This window comes from Atractosteus spatula, chromosome 2, assembly GCF_055471065.1.
Source record: "Atractosteus spatula isolate fAtrSpa1 chromosome 2, fAtrSpa1.hap1, whole genome shotgun sequence".
Classification (NCBI taxonomy): domain Eukaryota; kingdom Metazoa; phylum Chordata; class Actinopteri; order Semionotiformes; family Lepisosteidae; genus Atractosteus; species Atractosteus spatula.
The window spans coordinates 24,539,379-24,560,821 of record NC_142707.1 but is presented as its reverse complement, the minus strand read 5'-3'; the positions used below and the strand labels follow the sequence as shown (position 1 = coordinate 24,560,821).

General features: G+C 36.4%; 1 protein-coding gene across 2 annotated transcripts in view; it reads left to right on the top strand.

Annotated features, from left to right (window-relative positions):
- The window catches only part of LOC148839492 (solute carrier family 22 member 3-like), a 39,458-nt gene that overhangs the window by 7,688 nt on the left and 10,327 nt on the right, over positions 1-21,443 (top strand). The window contains exons 2-9 of one of the 2 annotated variants that reach the window (XM_088909563.1): positions 2,255-2,358; positions 4,868-4,891; positions 6,675-6,829; positions 11,218-11,386; positions 12,459-12,576; positions 16,665-16,771; positions 17,697-17,911; positions 19,453-19,561. In XM_088909563.1, coding sequence (XP_088765689.1) covers positions 2,255-2,358; positions 4,868-4,891; positions 6,675-6,829; positions 11,218-11,386; positions 12,459-12,576; positions 16,665-16,771; positions 17,697-17,911; positions 19,453-19,561 — 1,001 coding nt within the window. The remainder of the gene's footprint in view (positions 1-2,254; positions 2,359-4,867; positions 4,892-6,674; positions 6,830-11,217; positions 11,387-12,458; positions 12,577-16,664; positions 16,772-17,696; positions 17,912-19,452; positions 19,562-21,443) is intronic. The other variant, XM_088909560.1, reaches the window with a different exon arrangement.

Sequence of the window (21,443 nt, the reverse complement as noted above, 5' to 3'; positions counted from 1 at the left end):
AGAGCAGAAATAGGCTGCTGACTTTTAGCAGGCTGGTGAAGTTATAGAAGTTGCATAGGAGCTGATGAAGCTGTACGGACTGCAGCAGGTTGGTAAAACTGAAGAGACCACAGCAGGCTGGACTGGACCATGGACCAGGTAGCACTAGAAGTCACAACAGAGGTTGACCGCCAACTTGTAGCAGGCCGATGAGGCTGAAGAGATCACAGCACACTGGTGCTGGGACTGTGTGCCAACTTGTAATAGAATAGAACTTGTAACATCATCGCTGCAGGCTGGGGTGTTGATTGACTGTAGTCTTATAGAGGTCCAGAACTGTAGAAGTTATAGCAGGGATTGGCTGCTGACCAATCATGAACTGGTGAGCTTGTTAATGCCACAGCAGAGACTGGGTGCCCACTGTTATATGCTGAAGCAATCACTGCAGAGGTAAGCTGCTGACTGAAAAAGCAGCTGTTAACAACTGAAGTGCCAACTGGGGCAGTGGCTAGATCAGTCACAGTAAAGGCTGGCTGCCAACAGCTGGTGCTGTTTATAAAGGATGTAACTGTTTTGGAGGAGAATCAAAAAGAGATGTGTTATTGCTTCCGGCAATGTGAGGGACTGATGCCTATATGTATGCTACCAGCAGACCAGGAAGGGGTGTAATGCTCCTGCACTGTAAAAATATTGGGCTAGCATGATTTTTCCTCTTACTCTTTCATTTTTGAACCCTTGAAAGAATAGTCCTGGCCTGAGAAGCTTATGGCTACTCTTCTGTTACATAGGTAACCTAACATGTCTTTTAATTTCAAAGAGTAGTCACCATCAAGCTGTATATCAATGTCGTGGCATTATTGTCAGGGAACCGATTGGTAGAATGGGAGGATCCTTATGTGTGGCTGTGAATCCTGTAGAATGTAGAGTAGCACAGGGACAATATCCAAAGCACTTAATCCAGGGGCATGGTTGATTGGAGAAGCAATGAGTCCAGTAACGAGGGAAATCCGAGAAAGACAATCCTAAAAACAAAATCCAAAGAGCATGGTAGAAAAAGACAGGAGCAAAGGTTAGGAACCGGTACAAAAAGGTTTAAACACGCACAAGAGAATACTACGGGAGGCTTCTTAATAGTGAGCATGGGTTGGTGCGTGAGGGAACTTTAAATACTGAAGGGAAAGGGACATGGTTGGATAATTGGTCCAGGTGTGACAATTTGTGGAATCTGGTGCCCGTGAGAATGTGATGGGTTTAGCTAGGAATGAGATCGTGAAACACTGGGTTTGGGAATGTAACGGCATTTGCGAGAGAGTGTTGGGTGTGACAATTATAGGACCAGAGGAAAACATTTATATAAATACTGTATATCCAAGAACCAAATACCAGAGCATCAGGTCCATAACACCACTCTGTTTCTAAGACGGGACCAGCCCCCCACTTTTATGTTCTGTTGCTGGAGAATTACAGACATTTGTGCCTCTCACAGTGGCAAACACAATCTGCCTGGTTGTTTGACTGCAGATTGAAAGTTGCTGGAAGCCGCGATGCTGGTGGGGGAATGTTGAGTTTTGTATTGCTTCTGCTGACATACTGTACAGTAGACAAAGCTTTGTTTGCAGGTCATACAATGTTGCTCTTTGCTGCTGTTTGTTAGGTCTTCAGTTAAAAGCTTATAAGAGAGTAACACTGTGGGGATGGCTAGTGGAAGGTGGGTATATTGTGGGGTGGAGACGTTAGTTTTTTTTCCATTTTATTCTATTTTGTTTTGGAAAAAGAAAAAGACCAAAACTTTCACAATAATAAGTGTGCTTGCCATAGTTCTAGTAATGTTGAAGAACAGTACTTCTGACAGACTTAGAACGCAAAAGGAAATGCTGTCAATCTAATGTTGCAAAAGTCAAAGACCAGGTTATTTTGTACTGTAAATATGGGCTAACATGACAATAATTAGCAAAAAAAACTGTATTACTATATTCTAGATATTAAATATAAATATTTAACATGAGTATAGCTACCACACATGAATATTTTAAAATTAAAATAATTTTTGTTGCAACATAATATATAACTGGAGTTTTTTATACCGAACATAAAAATTACATGTAAAAATGTCTTTTGCAATTTTAGTAGGAGAATCATGATGCTCTCACTTTTTGATTTGACAACTGTCACATTATTTCCTAATTAACTGCTGTTACTAGCATATAATACTCTAGATTGCGATTTACACTTTTTTCATATATTATTTACATTTTTTTCTGTTTCTTCTCTGCAGTATGAACTTGTTTGTGAAGATGCATGGAAGGCAGACCTCAACCAAGCTTTCCTGAATATGGGTTATCTGTTAGGAGCTATAGTCATTGGATATGGGGCAGACAGGTAAGCATAGGATACTTCTCCAGTCATGCTTCTGCAAACCTTTATTAAACATTCAGTTTGTTAACAGTTAAACAAGAATGATGGTTTTAGTTTATTTCTCCACAAAATACATAAAAATAGGTTGAATGACTGCTTAGCATACAAAAAGAGCCATCATTTGCAGATTGCCCTGTCTTTGCCAAATTCATAAAATCACAAGCCAAATGTGTTGAACTGTCATTACTGATAGCCGAGGGGAAATTACTAGCTGGAATTCAGCATGCAATTAATTAAATAAAACTCATAGCTAAAGCTGGCAGTTGAAAAATAACCTTTTACAAGCTTTACAATCAAAGTAGACCTTTAAAACTTTGCAAACTTGTTTTATGTAATATATGTAATTTATGTAAAGAATATTATTTATATATATAATATAATATTATTATATTATCTTTTTTTCATTATTTCCTTTGCATGAGTATGGACAATGGTAAAATTAATGGGTTACTTTAAATCAGTTTTTTCAAAAGACAATCTTCCACACCTCATCTAGTGTATATGAACACCCATACTGTATGTCCACCCCTGATCTTTAGCATGAAACCTGAGCATTGAGTAATGAATGTACAGTCAATGTTAAAAGAAAGTACTCTGTACTTTCTGAGGTGCCTAAAGAGAAATGGCATCCACAAAAAAAAAAACACTGGTTAGTTTCTATCATGGTGCCATTGAGAGCATTTTGGCTAGAGATATTACAGTGTGGTTCAGCGGTGCTACCCAGAAGGACAAATGTGTCCTCCAGTGAGTGATAAGAACAGCTGAACACATTATTGGAACAGAACTTCCTTCATTGGAGAATCTCGTTACAGCCTGCTGCAGGAGCAAGGCTCACGCTATCCTCAAAGACACACTCCACTCAAGCCAAAGTCTGTTTACCTGGCGAGACACTAAACATAACCTTCGGTGTTGCAGGCCAGAGAGCATTAAGACATGAAGGAACAGGTTTATGAACAGTTTCTTCCCAAAAATAGTGCGCCTGATTGCCAAGAACATGCACACCAGCATAAGATATAGGAGGCCCATATCTACCTCAGCTCCGTAGGCACAATGTCTTTTATCATGTGTAACTTAGGAGCCATTCTTTTTATGTGCTTTTTTTCCATAATGGTGTGTACAGGTTGTGTATAGTCTTTTTACAGTTTGTGTGTATAGTGTCCTGCACATAGCCTGTGTTTACCCTTTTGTTTTTATGTTTTCTGACTGGGAAATAACGTGTAAGATTTCCAATGCACTATTCGTGCAAATGGCAATAAAGGTACTTGAACTTGAACTTGAAAGGACCTCTTCAGGCCTGGAGAAACTTCAGTTAATAGTGAAGGATTATTAGGATTCCAACATCTCCCATCAAAAGGGCACTGGGAACTAAGTTCTCAATAGCAGAACAGGAAAAGAAAGATGTGCTTCCCAGAATTTCTCAAAAGCTGGACAATAGCAAATGAAGACTGCATCAGAATGAAAACTTCAAATTGATCTCATCAATTAAAAAAATAACAACAATGAGCAACATAGATGTTTCTAATGACCATTTTTTGACTTGTCAAAGGCTTTAAACTGTGTGAAATGTGAGGCACACTGAATAATCCTCCTGAAGTGTGGATGTCCTCCAAAAATCCTTTGCCTGCTTTATGGTAATCTGTAATCCATTACAGAGTCCTTTGTTAGTCCAGATTATCATTTGATAAACCACAGGGTTTATCAACTCCAGCTCTATTATTAATATTTCTGAGCACCATATTCCATAGGAATCTCTAGTGAAGCTGACATACTGTACCAAGTACACAAGCCAAAACCTAAGACAACCCATTGAACTCTAATACTCTGATGATGGTGCAGTATATGCCTTAACAAAGATTGATCACTTTATATATTAAAAGGTATATGAGAAAATAGCACTTATATGTAACATTCAGAAGATGCACATGCCCTCTCACCTGAAATCTGTAACTGCAGGCTTGATTCTGTGAGAAACTTGGGTATTTGAGGATAGCAACATCAAATTGACATCAAACTGACAGTCTACCATACAGTCATCATTCCAACCTTTTTATATGTGGTTAAAACATAATCAACATACAGGAGACTGAAATCTCATTACCAAGGATGTTTGTAGAAAATGTTACATATCAAGTAGGAAAGACACACTGTACACATCAGCATTTATGTTATCTTCCAAACAAGAACAGAAGCTATGAACATCTGCATTCAGCTTCATTGTGTTAGTCATATCACTCATATCATCACCTACATGTAGATCATGGTTCTTAACTGAAATAGGCAGAGGAAGAATATTTGGGAATGAACCCAGCACTTTTAGACAGAAATGTGTCATAATAAGGATAAACCTTAGAAGATTTACAATGACTGGATGATTCACCTTGCATAGTTTTTACATTTTGTTGCTTTAAAGTTTGCAGGCATGATGCTTTGAAGTTATAATTATTTTTTTTAATCCAAACATCCTTCTCCACAGATTCAAAGCTAAAGACAAAAAGAGGTGAACAATTAAATGTCATGATTGCATAAGTATTCTGTGATGAATGCCAAACCCCAGACCATATCATGCAACCCAGAGACATTACATCACCAGTTCAAGAGCACGTGTTTCTGCTATTGGTTTGTGGAACCCCTTCGGGATCCTGTGATGTACTGGTGGTCCCCTTGGAGAGAAGCTTGTGCAATCTCAAGACCAGTCCATGCCTTACACAATCACTCCAGTTTGTCTTCCTTTCCTATTGTCCCAATCTTCAATCTTTGGGAAAATACCAGGAGGGATTGAACGGGTGCAGTCCATATTAACACTCCCAAATAAACTCACCATTACAAAAACAAATGCCTTCCTGAGCTATCTTGATCAGGAAGTGAATTTCAATCAAGAATTCAGCTACTAAGGGATAAAGTCATTAAAAAACACAGGCCAGGAGAAGTATACAAAAAATATTTTAGCCGTCGAGTATCCCAGTAAGCACCACTCAATCACCAAAAACAGAAGGTGCATCATACCGCCCAGACATTAGATTAGATTTCTCTCCACTAAGCAGTTGGGAAAGAAGGACACTGGTGAGGGACACCACTGTGAGGCAAACAGCAGCTTTTAAAGAGGTATATATTTTGATGGTTAAAATAAAATATGCATTAGTCAACAATATCCCTATCTCTCCACCAAGCTTTCCTCTATGGCAGAGTGAAAAAAACATCTCATATCCTCTGTGGAGCGTGTAGTAAAGCACTTGATTGATGCTGCAAAAATGTGTCAAAAAGGGTTTTAATTAAATGAGACTCATTGCATTACATTCAGTGCAGGCCAAACACAGCATATGTCAAGTTAACACCATCTCTACAGTGAAGCATGGTGTAGGCAGCATCATGTTATAAAATACATTTCCTCAGCAGGGAATGGAAGGCTTGTTAGGGATGAGGAAAAATTGATAGAGAAATTAACAGGCAAATCCATCCATCCATTTCTTAATCACTTTATCCAATAGAGAGTTACAAGGGAGCTGGAGCTTATCCTCACAAGCAACAGTTTAAGTAACCCAGTCAAAGTCCTAACAACCTGTTGAGAATTTGTGAGAAACTTAAAAACTGCAGTCCATGAATCCCCAAATGATTTGAGATTGAGGTCCTGAGCAAATCTGGAGGAATGGGCAACAATTGCACATGTGTAAAATTAATAGAGACTTATGACTGAAAGTGCAGCCAAAGGTGCTTCCACTACATATTGAGTAATCAGCATATTTCAGTTTTGTCTCATTAGTTTTTGCTGTCATTTACTGTAACATATCTTAATTTAGAAGTCTTCAGTTTGAATGCTGAATGTTGTCAATAAAATACAGATTAAATCACTTGGTAAATTCACAAAATGGGACAGCATGGAAAGGATCTGAATACTTTTGCACAGCATTGTACTCCCAGAAAAACCCCTGCTCAGCCTACTGTACCAGAGAATGTCCAGGTCTTGCATTATCCTGATCAGTCATCTTTGAGTTGATAAAAAACAATCATCCTCATCTGTGAAAAACAACAAATAAATGATATAGACACATTGAACATTAGAAATAATTATGGAAACAAGTTAAAATTGGTATAAATGACAAATTACTTCATCTAAATTAATAGCTTTTGTGAAAAATTAAATGTGACGTAGTATTATGTAATTTATAGTATTAATGTATACTTACACAGCTACTCCTAAATAGACAGACATTAAAGGGTTTTATACAGTACATACAAGAATTATTATGATTAAATAAACTTTTTGCAATTACCTTATCTTTCAGGTTTGGTCGAAAGGTGTGTTTCCTTTTCTCTATTTTTGGACTAGCCCTTTCTGGTGTAGGAACAATCTTTTCCCCAAACTACACTGCTATATTGGTCTTCCGAGCAATCCAAGGAATCTTTGGGAAAGGAGCATGGATGACTTCATATGTGCTAGGTAAGATTTAAATAAGGAGATAGATAGAAGATATATACAGTAGTATCCAGGTTAAATGACACTGTTTTTCACATTTGGCTGGGTATTGCCTAGAAGTGGAAATTTGGATGGGATCAAAAATCCTCCTTGCACTAAAACAAAACAATACTAACAATCTTGTGAGTGGTGAAACAAAATTACTCATGACAGGCTCACTGCAAAGTCCACTTGAAGCTCCTGTTAATGTGTTTTCTTCAGAGTACACAGGCAGTGACTCAGCAATAACATTAATTTACCCAGTTCAATAATAGATTGTTCTTGTTTTTTAAAACATTTACAGCAGGGAAATAAACATCCTACAATTTTGATACAACAACAAAAAAATAAAATGTATGTGAAAGGAAATTCACATACGAAAGCTCTATGTAAAAAACAAGCAAATCTGACACTGTCAATGGCTCATTACCAATCAGCTAGTAAAAATAAAAAATATTCAGAATCAGACTCTACTCAGATTATACAGAATATTTTTTCTTTGCCCTCACTGAGTCAAATGAAGAATACATAAAACATCAAATAGACTTTACAAGAATTAGGAGCATAGTATGTGTGAGGAATTATTTACTATTAATAATGCTTTCCTGCAAACACTCTTAGCATACACATGGTTCAGCTGGTGCTGTTTCTGCCTACAAAAAGTGTTTGCCCCCTTCCTGATTTCTTATTTTCTTGCATGTTTGTCACACTGAAATGTTTCAGATCATCAAACAAATTGAAATATTAGACAAAGATAACACAAGTAAACACAAAATGCAGTTTTTAAATGAAGGTTTTTATTATTAAGGGGAAAAAAATATCCAAACCTACATGGCCCTGTGTGAAAAAGTGATTGCCCCCTAAACCTAATAACTGGTTGGGCCACCCTTAGCAGCAACAACTGCAATCAAGCGTTTGCCATAACTGGCAATGAGTCTTTTACAGCACTGTGGAGGAATTTTGGCCCACTCATCTTTGCAGAATTGTTGTAATTCAGCCACATTGGAGGGTTTTCGAGCCTTAACCACTTTTTTAAGGTCATGCCACAACATCTCAATCAGATTCAGGTCAGGACTTTGACTAGGCCACTCCAAAGTCTTCATTTTGTTTTTCTTAAGCCATTCAGAGGTGGACTTGCTGGTGTGTTTTGGATCATTGTCCTGCTGCAGAACCCAAGTGCGTTTCAGCTTGAGGTCACGAACAGATAGCTGGACATTCTCCTTCAGGATTTTTTGGTAGACAGCAGAATTCATGGTTCCATTTACCACAGCAAGTCTTCCAGGTCCTGAAGCAGCAAAACAGCCCCAGACCATCACACTACCACCACCACATTTTACTGTTGGTATGATGTTCCTTTTCTGAAATGCTGTGTTACTTTTACGCCAGATGTAATGGGACACACACCTCCCAAAAAGTTCAACTTTTGTCTCGTCAGTCCACAGAGTATTTTCCCAAAAGTCTTGGGGATCATCAAGATGTTTTCTGGCAAAACTGAGACGAGCCTTTATGTTCTTTTTGCTCAGCAGTAGTTTTCGTCTTGGAACTCGTCTGAGGCAAGTGAAGCCTGCAGTTCTTTGGATGTTGTTGTGGGGTTTTTTGTGACCTCTTGGATGAGTCGTCGCTGAGCTCTTGGGGTAATTTTGGTCGGCCGGCCACTCCTGGGAAGGTTCACCACTGTTCCATGTTTTCGCCATTTGTATATAATGGCTCTCACTGTGGTTCGCTGGAGTCCCAAAGCTTTAGAAATGGCTTTATAACCTTTTCCAGACTGATAAATCTCAATTACTCTGTTTCTCATTTGTTCCTGAATTTCTTTGGATCAAAGCATGATGTCTAGCTTTTGAGGATCTTTTGGTCTACTCCACTTTGTCAGGCAGGTCCTATTTAAGTGATTTCTTGATTGAGAACAGGTGTGGCAGTAATCAGGCCTGGGTGTGGCTAGAGAAATTGAACTCAGCTTTCCAAAGATGTGATAAACCACAGTTGATTTATGTTTTAACAGGGGGGGCAATCACTTTTTCACACAGGGCCATGTAGGTTTGGATTTTGTTTTCCCCTTAATAATAAAAACCTTCATTTAAAAATTGCATTTTGTGTTTACTTGTGTTATCTTTGTCTAATATTTCAATTTGTTTGATGATCTGAAACATTTCAGTGTGACAAACATGTAAAAAAATAAGAAATCAGGAAGGGGGCAAACACTTTTTCACACCACTGTATGTTTATAATTCTTGAGAGCTAAACTATGATAGGAATCTTGATAAAGGAATCTTATACCAAGATTCTTGTATCAAGTGGAGATGTTAAAAAAGAGCACACTCTCCACCAGACTTTTGTAGGCCTACTCTAGGATTTGTTTGCTTCCACCAAAGTTCCTCAACCTTCTCAAGACAATCTCCTGACGTGATGTAGAAACAACATAAAATCAAAAAATAAAACATTTTGTTCCATTTTCTCCAATGATACTGTACATTGTCTTCAGCTGATATACAAATATTCAATCATCCATCTCTGAGATGTCACAAAAAAGCAAAAGTGTGGACTATTGACAGTCAACTGAAGGATAAGGAGTGAAAATAACATTTATTCCAAATTCAAGTAAGACTGAACATTCAAATGAGCAGGACTGAGGCAACAAGCACAAGCATTTTTTTTATCTGGTAGAATTCTATTCTGTTTCGGCAAGGCTAAACTGCAGTTTCTAAACCATTAACATAACCACTAAACATATGTCACTGTTATTGTTCCTGTTGGATTTGCTGAAAAAACACATAGATTGAAATGTCAGTGACGAATTGTTCAAAGGCAGGATGGTTTTTATTAATCTAAAACGTGGACTGCTTAAAGCTTGGCCTGGGTGTGCAATGTTTTGTTTAGTTGCTGCCTAATCTTCAATGCTTGACTGAGTCTTTTACTTTCACTGTGCAGCCATGATGAATGCAAGCACTAATTAATCAATGTTGTATGGTTTGGGGTGTGCTGTTGTGAGATGTTAGCATGCTAAAGACATTTTGTTAAGCATAAAGTGATGCACAGACCTGAAAATCACCAGAAAAGTGAAAGACAGATACCAGAATGCCTTATTATAATTAAACATTATATAAAGTCAGTGACTAAACATGCCAATATTATGTATGGAAATATCATTATGACTTAAAAAGTAGTTTTCTGAAAAAATTGTAGGCAACTTGTAAATGACAACCAACTCTAAACTGTGGACAAACACTACAACTACACTAGAGTAGTAAGAGTAGTAAATCGTATTTACAGTATTGTATATTAACTGGACATCTGGGTTCAATTCCTGCCTGGGTACCTTCTACTCTATGTGGATTTTGATATTTTATCTGTGGAGTTTTTTTTCTGGTTTCTTCGCATAGTTCAACAACATGATGTCCTGGATAATTGGCATCTCTGAATATACAGTACTGTAAATGTGTGTTTATGTGCCTTCCAATGGACTGGCATCCCATCTAATGTGTATTCCTGACTCTGGATCATAATCACATAATAATATCATACTAAGATGGTCTTTTTTAAGAATAAAAAATTCAAATGGACAGATTGTTGTTATTCTATGGAAATGTTTTTAAGCACATGGCACATATACTGAGCATGTTGCATTAAAATGCAACAAATTCACATTGTTATTATGTATTATTCTAGATATCTTGTGCAAATCACTTAGACCTACTATGTTTAGTTTAATTTAATTTTGTTTGAGATTATGAAGCATGTTCTAAATTATATAATTATATGTTCTGTAAAAGCACACTTGTCTATTGCCAGCTGAATTTTTCACTTGATTCAAACCCAAATCATGCAAAACCAAAAAAAGCAATACTTTTCAGATTTTTATTTTCTTTCTAAAACAATAAGACAAGGCTAATAAACTATACTGTATGCTCTAGAAACATCTCACACTTCACCTTGAATAACCACTTATTCAATACAGAGTTGCAGGGAAACCAAAGTCTGTCCCAGAAAGTACTAGGCACAAGGTGGGATACATAATGAATGGGATATCAGCTCATCACAGGGTACGCACACAGAGACATGTACACATTCATGTCACACCAGGGTAAATTTTACAGAAGGCAATTAACCTACTAGCATGTATTTGAACTGTGGGAGGAAACAGGAGCACCTGAGGAAACCCACACAAGACAGCAATGCAAATTACTGCACCACCCTGCTGCCCTACAAACATGTCTAGATTTCCAAATTTGTCGTAAATTAGTACTAATATTAGCTTTAACTCTGCAGGTGTTCAGTTAATGTCTTTGCATTGTACAGAGCTCTTATCTGCAGCTTGAGCATAGGCACTAATACTATATTCATAGGCACTAATACTATATTCTCATTTCTTGCAGTTACAGAAATAGTCAGCTCCCATTACAGGAGGCTGGTGGGAATTGTTGCTCAGCTATTTTTCACCATTGGAGTTATAATCCTGCCAGGAATTGCTTATCTCATCCCCTCATGGAAGATGTTACAACTTGCCATAACATTGCCGTGCTCCATCTTATTACTGTACTATTGGTATGTGGTTCATATTTTCGCATTTTTCCCATTCAAGGTTGTGATGGAGCTGGTGCCTATCTTGGTAAACAGCAGTCACAAAGCAGGGTACACCCTAGAAGGGATGCTACTCCATCACAGGACAGACACACAGACACAGACGTGCACCCACTTAGACTTAGGGCCAATTTTCCCAAAAGCCAATTAACTCACCCACTTTGGACTATGGGAGGAAACCAGAGCACCTAGAGTAAACCCATGCAAACACGGGGAGAACATACAAACTCCTCACAGATAGCACCCCAGGAGTGGAATTGAATGCAGGGACCCAACACTGCAAGCAGCAATGCTAACCCTTTCCACCCTTTTAGATATCACTTAAAACAGATATCATGCAACATTTATTACTGCAATTATTATCAACATAATTTAATTTATAATTGAGCGTAGATGGTAAAATATTCTAAATCATTAATCTAACTGAAGAATAACCTTACAGGTCAGCACTTTTTTTTCAAAAAAATGAAAAAAATGTAGGAACAATCATTGTCTTTATTTTTTTCCAAATCTGCCTTTTCCAAGTATCAATGATGAACTCATCTTGACACTATGGTAATCATAATAAAAAGAGAGAGCTGAAAACAACAAGCAGATGACATGCATTCTCTTCTGTTCATTCAGTGAATTTGCGGCATTATGTGAAATGGTGAACTGCTTCTTATAAAGGATGACAGGATGACATGATTTGCATGTTGGCAGACAACGAAGCAATTAGAAAGGCAAAGATGTATAAGATGTTAGGACGTTAGGACGTATACTGTAGATAAAAGCACGAAATGTTATACTAAGAACAGGAAGCAATTCTTTATGTAAAGAGATGTGGGAGTGTGGAACAACCTTGGCTTCTTTCAAGAGTGAGATACTTGAATAAATTAACAACTTCGTACCAAACAGACTAGATGAGCTAAATAGCCTCCTCTCATTTGTAACCTTCCTAATTTTCTTTCTGCTCATCATTTCCATGTGCTTATCATAAATGGAATCAATATTTTGTTTTCTTAATGGTTGTGAACCTGAACAAACCCTCCTTAAGGTTTATTCCAGAATCTCCAAGATGGTTGCTGACGCTTAACAGAACCAAAGAAGCTATGGAAATTGCTGAGCACATTGCCAAACGAAATGGTAGGAATCTTCCTGAGAAGTACCGTGAGGTAAGCACATCTTCAGGCTTGGATAAGGGTGCTATATAACTATGATTTAAAAATGTGATATAGATAACACAAATTTACATTAGTGTAATCTTTTTAGAATTTTTGTAAGTGTTACACTACAACATTGTGGTCGTATAGGCACAATCTCTTTTCTTTCAACTGTCCAGCACATTATAAAGATGTACAGTATAAAAAAGTCAGTAAAGTGCAATGATTTCTTTAAGTAACATTTACTTTGTAAATGAGTAACAGAAGATGAAGTACTAATAATGTGGAACACATTAAGAAGAAGAAGGTATGAAAGAAGAAAAAGATAGGTATAAAACACATATCATAAGATATGAAACATAAATAGCACTATGTTTTAAATTAGTTCACCATAATTTATACCACTGGTGAAATTAAGTCCCCACTGACAAAATAAACAAAAAACATATGGTGTTTGCAGTTTTATTAGCATTTAAAGTTAAGTTGAGCTTCTCTAAATGTAATTATTTTCTATCATGCTAAATCAAAATATCTTCAGCAACTTACATTCATTAACACTACACAATAAAATGCAACACAATCGCAGTTATCATAGGACTTGTACCTGTACGTGGTCCTCAGATTTCCACTTTGATTTAAGTTAACCTTTTTCCATATTGTTTCTTTGCTTTCATATTGTTTCACTACATCTGTACTGTATCTAATTTCTTTCTTAAATGGAGTTTATTTAAGTAAAGTTTGGGAAGAACGGGTGTGACAACAACCACGCTCAATCATTCCCAGCCGTCAGTGATTAGCAATCACTCCCTTCGTCCTTCCTCCACCGAACACTATAAATACCAAATATGATAACTCTCTCCCTCACGTGCGACTTTTGCATCCCACCTCCACCCCAACTCCACCTCTGCAACTACCCCTTGGTTACGTTGTGGGGGGGTCCTGGCCTCCTCGTCCTATGGCCAGGAGGTTGGCCCTCAGCCAAGCGGGTTAAGCCAAATATTCACTCCACAATAGTTCATTACGCTTCGATTTTGGGGCGTCATTCCTCGTGAAACTAACAAAGTGTTTTCCACCTTGGTCCTGGAGACACTCACAGAATGAATGTTTTTACTTCTGCAGGGAACAATTGAATGTAATTCTGAAATTCAGCAATTGGTAAGGGGAAGATACCAATTTCAAATCCCATCTGAAGAGCTGAAAACAAGTTTACAAATATGCCCAAACAGAAAACTGAAATCAATGTGTCTGTGATTAAGAACTTGACTGTAGCAAAATCCAGAAGATCCAGTGGCCCTCCAGGACCAGAGATGGGAACCACTGGTTAAGCATATCTCCCTTTTCAGATGTTTATGTAATCAGGCACAATCCATTTCCAACCTTTTCTTCCAATTCAAGGTCACAGGAGAACCAGAGCATAACCTGGCAAACAATGGGTGCAAGGCACATTGCGAGTCCATAATAGGGCACACAAATACTCAAACCAGGGCAAATTTTCCCAGAAGCCAATTAACATGCCAATATGTTTTGGACAGATAGAGGGAATCAGAGCACCTGGAGGAAACCCACTCAAACATGGGATAACATACAAATTCCATACAGATAGTACCCTAGGTCTGGAATTGAATTGAATTCAATTTATTTTTATATAGTGCCTTTCACAACAAAGTTGCCCCAAGGCACTTGGCAGAGCTGTGTGAAATACTGTACATGACATTACAATACAGAAAGAGAAAAAGTCAAAAGACAATGGAGGAGAGGAACCAAAAACTCCTCTGTAAGGAGAAAAAAAACATCTGGGGGTCCAAGGTCAACTGGCTGCCCAACCCCTCTGGGCATGCTAAGATTATACAATTCTAAAATAAAGTACTAAATGTGGAGTATTAGATCTTCCATCATGTCCTTCAGTGTGCCAGTACTCCATGCAGATCTCTGTAGACCAGCAAATCGTCCTAAATGATAGCTGTATTCGCTGTATTCTTGGATCCATGGCAGTGATGCAGCATCCAACTCAGATGGTGCCCCACTTGGGCACCATCCGGACATGTGGGGAGGAGAATAGGATAGTTTGGTCAGAACAGATGTATCTACTGGCCAACACTGAGACACACAATGTAATGCACAGCAGCTCCACCAGCCATAGTTGGAACGATCTATGATATAAGGTGTGAGTAGGCTAGGCTGAAGTAATAGGTTTTCAGTCTGGATTTAAATCCTGAGATCGACTCAGATTGTATGCATTAATCAACTCCATTAAATAGACAGGTACCTGACCTCTGAGAGCCTTATAAGTAAGTAAAATAATTTTGAAGTCTTCCCTGTACCTAACAGGAAGCCAATGGAGAGAGCTAAGTATAGGTGTTATGTGGTCATACTTTCTACTCCTGGTAACAATTCTAGCTGCCGTGTTTTGAATTCGCTGTAAGGTGTTGAATGTGTTAGAATCTAGTAGGGCTGATTCAGACCCTGTGCGGGGCTGGAGTGAAAAGTTGAGAGAGTGCGAGTTCCGTTACCGAAGTCCAAATCGTAAGGCAATACCGTGGTCAAGAAGGAGGGCAGAGATCTGTATTCCAGAGAGCAGAGTCCGAAAACCAAATCCGATCCATGAAGTAGGTGCATAGTCAACAGGGAGGCTAAATTAGTAAAACAAGAGTTGGGAGAGATTTCCAAATCCAAATCGTGAAGCAGATCTGTGGTCGGTGATAAGGCAGTATCCATAATGCAAAACGTTGCTAGACAAACAGGCGAAAGGAGTAGCTCTGGTGAGTGAAACTCAACAGTGAGCGTGTAAAGGTGCAGCAGAAAGGTTTAAGTAGGGGCAAAGGGGAAAAGATGTTGGATAATTGATTAATTGCGGTGAACAGTGCACATTAGAATGCGGCAGCGAGTGCGTGGATGTGTGGTGCGACAGGTGCTCCCTGATAGTAGGGTATTACAGTAATCTAATCTGCTGTATACAAAAGCATGTATTAGTTTCTCTGTGTCTTGAGTGGAAAGAAAATACATTAGTTTTGCAATGTTTCTTAACTGTAGGAAGCATGCCTTCTATACTGTGTTAACATGAGAGTTAAATGAGAGCCTTGTGTCTAAGATGATGCCTGAATTACAGTACATGCCGAATCTTTGAGGCAAAGTTTTAAACCCTCAGAATTAAGTGCTGGTTATAGCAGTCCTATCCACACTGTTGCCTCTAAACAACAGAACCTCAGTTTTATCAGAGTTGAGTGACAAAAATCCAAGACTTTATTTCATTAACACAATTAGCTAAAGTGACAATTGATGAGTTGTCGTTAGGTGTAAATGAAACGTATATTTGAATGTCATCAGCATAGGAATGAAACTTAATATTATGCTTTCGTATTATCCTACCTAGGGGCAACATGTAAAGAGAGAACAATACTAGTCCGAGCACTGATCCCTGTGGTACCCCAAATTTGACTAGTGACAGTGACGAAGCGTACAAATATTAGATGTGTGAACTTAGTGAAAATGGTTTGTTAAATAGGAGGTAAACCACTTAAGGACGGTTCCACATAGGCCAGTGCCCCAGCACTACGATGCAGCAATGTTAACAACAGCACCACCATACTGTCTGCTTTAAGTAACACATTGTCCAATTAAAAATGATTATAATTATAATTATTTATATTATATATAATTATTTTTCATCTCATTTGAGACATAATGCTAAAATGAAAACACTCTTTAATTGCGTCAGAACTTATCAGGTTCTAGATCAAAGTCGTTGTATAGCTATAGCATTTAAACTGTTTAGGTAATTTTAGATAATATGCTACAAATCCAGTTTTTAATCTCTACATCTCTATACTATCTGGATAGTTCTAGAACAACAAACTAAACAAAAAAACTAATATGAGGAAAAAACCGACACACATCCCATCACAGTGTTTTATTTTCATTTAAATCTTATTTTTATATGTTTAGAATGTGTATTATTTGATGGTGCTGTACATTAAGCATGTTGTTCAAGCTAAAACTCCCATTAAAATTTCAGATATTTCTTTTAAAGACAGTTTGTAACACTGGTTTTAAAAATGCAATAAAGTTAGCATTTATCTCCTTTTTAAACTTTTTACTTTCAGATGGAACTTTCAGAGCCTGTCCCTGAGAGGGCATATAATCCATCCCCCCTAGATGTGTTTAGGACACCACATTTGAGGAAATTTACATTTATACTAATGTATGCCTGGTAAGAAAACCTAAGAATATTAAAATGGTTACAAACCACAGGAAAGCATAGGACCATGTAGCTCATTTGGATAGTAAGTAGTCCAAAGATCTCTTCCAGTCATTATTTAAAAGAAGTTAGGGTATTGATTTAAAAAATGTGTCCGGGTGGCTTGTTCCATATTCCCTTTATCCTCTATCCTTTAATAACAACTTCAAAGTACAGGTATGTGGAAGCAAAGCTCCAGTATGATAAAATTTCATTTGCTGACTCACTGAATTGTTTATATTCACAAAGATTTCCAGCAAGAAAACACGCCTTTAAAAAGTCAAAGGATAATATTAAACCTTTGTTTAAATAAACACAATCATAATATTTACAAAACGTAATGTCATGGTCAACCAATTAAGATCATGCTCAGACCTTTCAACTGCCTTTTAGAGATTTGAATATTATGTTGACCAGACAGCACTATAATTCTAGAGACACCCTGAGGCAACATAAGTTTTTAAAGTTGTTCCAGAACACAAAGAAATGGATTTGTACTTTTAGCATTAAATCATTCCTAAATTCTTAAGAAGCTTAGTTGATGGAACTATTTTTTGAAGTTTGTGTCCAGTGGGAAGAAACCTACTAAGTTGTGTCACCTAGTTATCTTCCAATGCCACAAGAAAGCCTTCCATCTCAATGTTAATACCAGTCTTGTATAACTTAAGAGATCTAGCAAGATCAGGCTACACTGCTACCAGCATACAAAGCAATACATTTTGAGTGACCCAATTAATTACATGTGGTCATAACTTTATTTTGAAAAAAGAAAATTAATTGCTTTAAGTATTTAAATAATAAACACTTCTATTGTTTCACACTTGAAAACAAAGAGTACATTTGATGTTAACTGGTCTGAGGTCTGAAAAATATGTTTTGAGTTCTTTTGTCATTCCAGGTTTGCGAGTTCAGTGGTCTACCAAGGGCTAGTCATGCGTATTGGAATAATCAAGGGAAACTTATACTTGGAATTCTTCATCTCTGGAATTGTAGAGCTTCCTTCAGCATTGATATTTTACCTGACTATTGATAGAATTGGAAGAAGAATTCCATTTGTTTTATCTAACATTGTTGGAGGATTGTCTTGTTTAATAACAGCTTTTATACCAACTGGTGAGCTTTTACAATTTTATTTTATGAACTGATTTTTAGGATTCCAGACATCTATTATTTTGTAGACTATGTTGCTCTTCTCAGAAAGGATTAATGTGATATATCATCATAATGTTTATATTATGCAGCTCACTTCGTGTATAAAGAAATTAGAAGATGTCAATGCATCAAATGAAAACTTGTTGATAAAATTGAGAAGATGCTTTTTATCAGCATTTCATTGATATATGAATTATTTTAAAAATACACCCTTTTACAATAGGAAGTATTGTATGTCTGCAAATCTGAGGTTAGGTAGAACAAGCAACAGCAAGATATTTGAAAACATGATTTTAATAAAGTTACAATGCAGATATCAGATGACATAAATTCAATGTTTTTGTCTATAGCTGTTTTCTAACTCAGAAGAAGTGGAGAGGTTGGAATTTCATAGAAGGAACAGATTTCTTTCAATATAATTATCCTAAATAAACCCCTATTAAATGCTGATAATATTGAAATGTGTTTTTGGTTTGAAGTAATTCTTAACTCTTGAAGCTAATAAAATTAAATAAGAAATTCTGTAAATTCTGTCATTCATAATGATGTTTGTCACGTCACAAGGCGTAGCTGTACACTATACTCCTTACAAGTGGTGATAAAGGTGTGCTTTTGAAACGGAACCCATACTGAGAAATTTCAATAAAAAATTCAAAACATTTCTCTTAGAAGATACAACATCTTTTTATTTCTTTGAGCTCATGGAAATCACATAAAATTTAGGCCACATTACCTAAATGGTTATCTTGTATGTATGACAAAAGGCATGACAAAAACATAAATACAGTACATTTAATCCATAGTCAAATACAATCATAAGGCAGAGAGACAAGAGCCACTCTTGTCAGAGCAGAACACAGAGCTGGAGAGTCCAGCACCCTTATTCAGTGGAAATAGACAGATCAAACTCTGATCTAGTCATACATAGTCATACTGGTGACATATTCTTGCTATTACCAAAATATGTAAGATAAAAGCAGTATACAAAATTAAAAACCACCATCAATATCAACTTAATAAGAGTCAGATCTTTCACTTGTACAGCAAACTAATTACTTTCACCCCCAGCAATCTAAAATTGAAATGCAATGCACAACATATATATTGTATATTCTCTGCAGTTCGGAGGATTGAATAGGCAACATAAATCCAGTATAGCTAGCAAAGCTCTTGAGTGCCCTCTTCTGTTTTCTAAAAACCACTGCATTTTTAATAATGTCCAGTGTCCCAGGAAACTCCTTGTTTCTTTTGATTTTTCTGAGTAAAATTCACATATTAATTGAACAAACAACTATTTGTATAATTAGATCTTTAGATATTAATTAACAATAGGACAAATAATACTCAGAACTTATTTTTAAGCATTTATTATCAAGTATAACAAAATGGTTTTCTTTATAAATATATCTGTGCTTCTGAAGCAGTAGTATCCAAAGCAAAAAATGCATTCATCTGATTTAACTGAATGAATTGACTAATGTATTTGTTTTAATTTATTTTAGACATGACATGGCTAAAGACATTCATAGCAGTAATTGGAAGGCTTGGGATTACACTTGGTTATGAGATTGTGTACATTGTCAGCACTGAGCTCTATCCCACTCCTTTAAGGTAATGTTTAATTCTGCAATATTTTTATATTTAGTAGATATGTGCATATTATACATGAAATTACTTCTTAGAAACCCATAGAGACCGTAGTGCTACAGTATGCTTATGTTTATAACACGAGCCACTTTTATACTGCAGAACTGGAACAGCATTATACAGTTATAATTATTCTCTGACTTTAAAGGGAAGAAGCTACAGTATATTTTATTCAAATAGTGTCTGTTTTGCATAGTTAGGTTTCTGTTACTACTTGGGTGTTTGTTTTGAGAAAGTTAAAGATATGATAAATCGATAAAGACAGTAACAATACTTTCACCAGATGAAGCCCATTGAGATGTTTAACTAAGTTTGACACTTGAATAAGTTTGAAGTTGAATTTGTAATGTAAATGTATGACAATGCAGAAAAAAAAATCTGAAAAATATTTTTTGGAACCAAGTATGTGCTTAATTTTTCTAGATGAATGTTGTTTAGCCATTGTTTGTAGATATAAGACTTAACTGAAAGGTGCAGGGCTGGTGGAAACTGTGGTAAGTAATGTCCTAAGAAGGCAGACCCTGGAAGGTGGTTTCCATTGTCAGAGTTCCCTTCAGTGAAATCTGGAATATAAGTGCAGTTTCAATTAGAAAAAAATGTTACAATTAAAAATAAACATGAAACAATATACAGTAATTAAAGGGGGTATATATTTAGATTTCTTCTTAATTTGCTCTTTTTTTCCAAAACAAACCTTTATCTATAATGTAGTCATAATCACATCCTTGATCCATAGTTAAGTTACTCCCTGCTTACTTTTCAATATCACTGCCTACTTCAGTTTTATAGAGTTTCCTTATCTGGACAACACAAAAGAACTACTACTGTATGTGGCCATTCCAACAAGTAAGAATTGGGGAATATATCAAAATAGCAATATTAGAAATTAACATTAATTAAGGTTAATTAATATCACTTACAGTAAGTGAAGGAAAGTGTTATAGTGCCCTGACACCAATGCTAAATTAACTGTATATTGTATGTTTCTTAAATTAAAAAATGGACTGTATAAACAGAAATAATTTAGTAATTCAATGGAACCAACATCTGATTATTGGCAATAATTTTCTCTATTAATACCAATGCTTTTACTTACTGATATGGCTCATTCTTGATTAATATATATCTAAGAAATGTGTCACAATCAGAAAATGTCCTGGACAAGAAAATTCTAGATGACAGAAGTGGTCTCTTAACATATTTATATATAAAGAAACATTTTGGCTACAGTATGTTCTTGAAGCTGAAACTCTAGCTTTTGAAAGGTTAGATGAGATCTTTAGATCAATTAGCTATTAAAAACCAAAAAAGGTCCTCTTGCTTGTAACTGTTGTTCTCATATTCTTAATCAGGATTACCATGTGAACTAAGACAGCATTTTGTTTAATTACAATGCAGATGATTATACAGAAGCACAAGTAAATAATTTTTCCTGTGGTATCTCATAGATATGAAATACAAAATTATCTTGTTATTATGATATATTAAATTATCCTGTAATTAAGAGATACTAATGATCATTTGAGTGCATAAACAACCTATTAAGTTTGGGCAATGACAGCACCTAGAAGCCAGTGAGAACTCAGCTGGAACTTTGGCTTTAGTGTTCATAACAATGTCCAACACTGCAGAATGTGACTTGCTTTCAAATGGGGTTTAGTCATAATGTACAGTAATATTACAATTTGTACCCTAATGTGAGCATAATCCTTATAAGCATGAGGACACTCACAGTTACCCTTAAACAAGAAAAAGTGTACCGATTCTTTAAAACTGCTTAAAACTTAAAACTGAAAGCCAATTAATGATAATGTACTGTACTGTAGGTATTGTTTGAAAAAATACA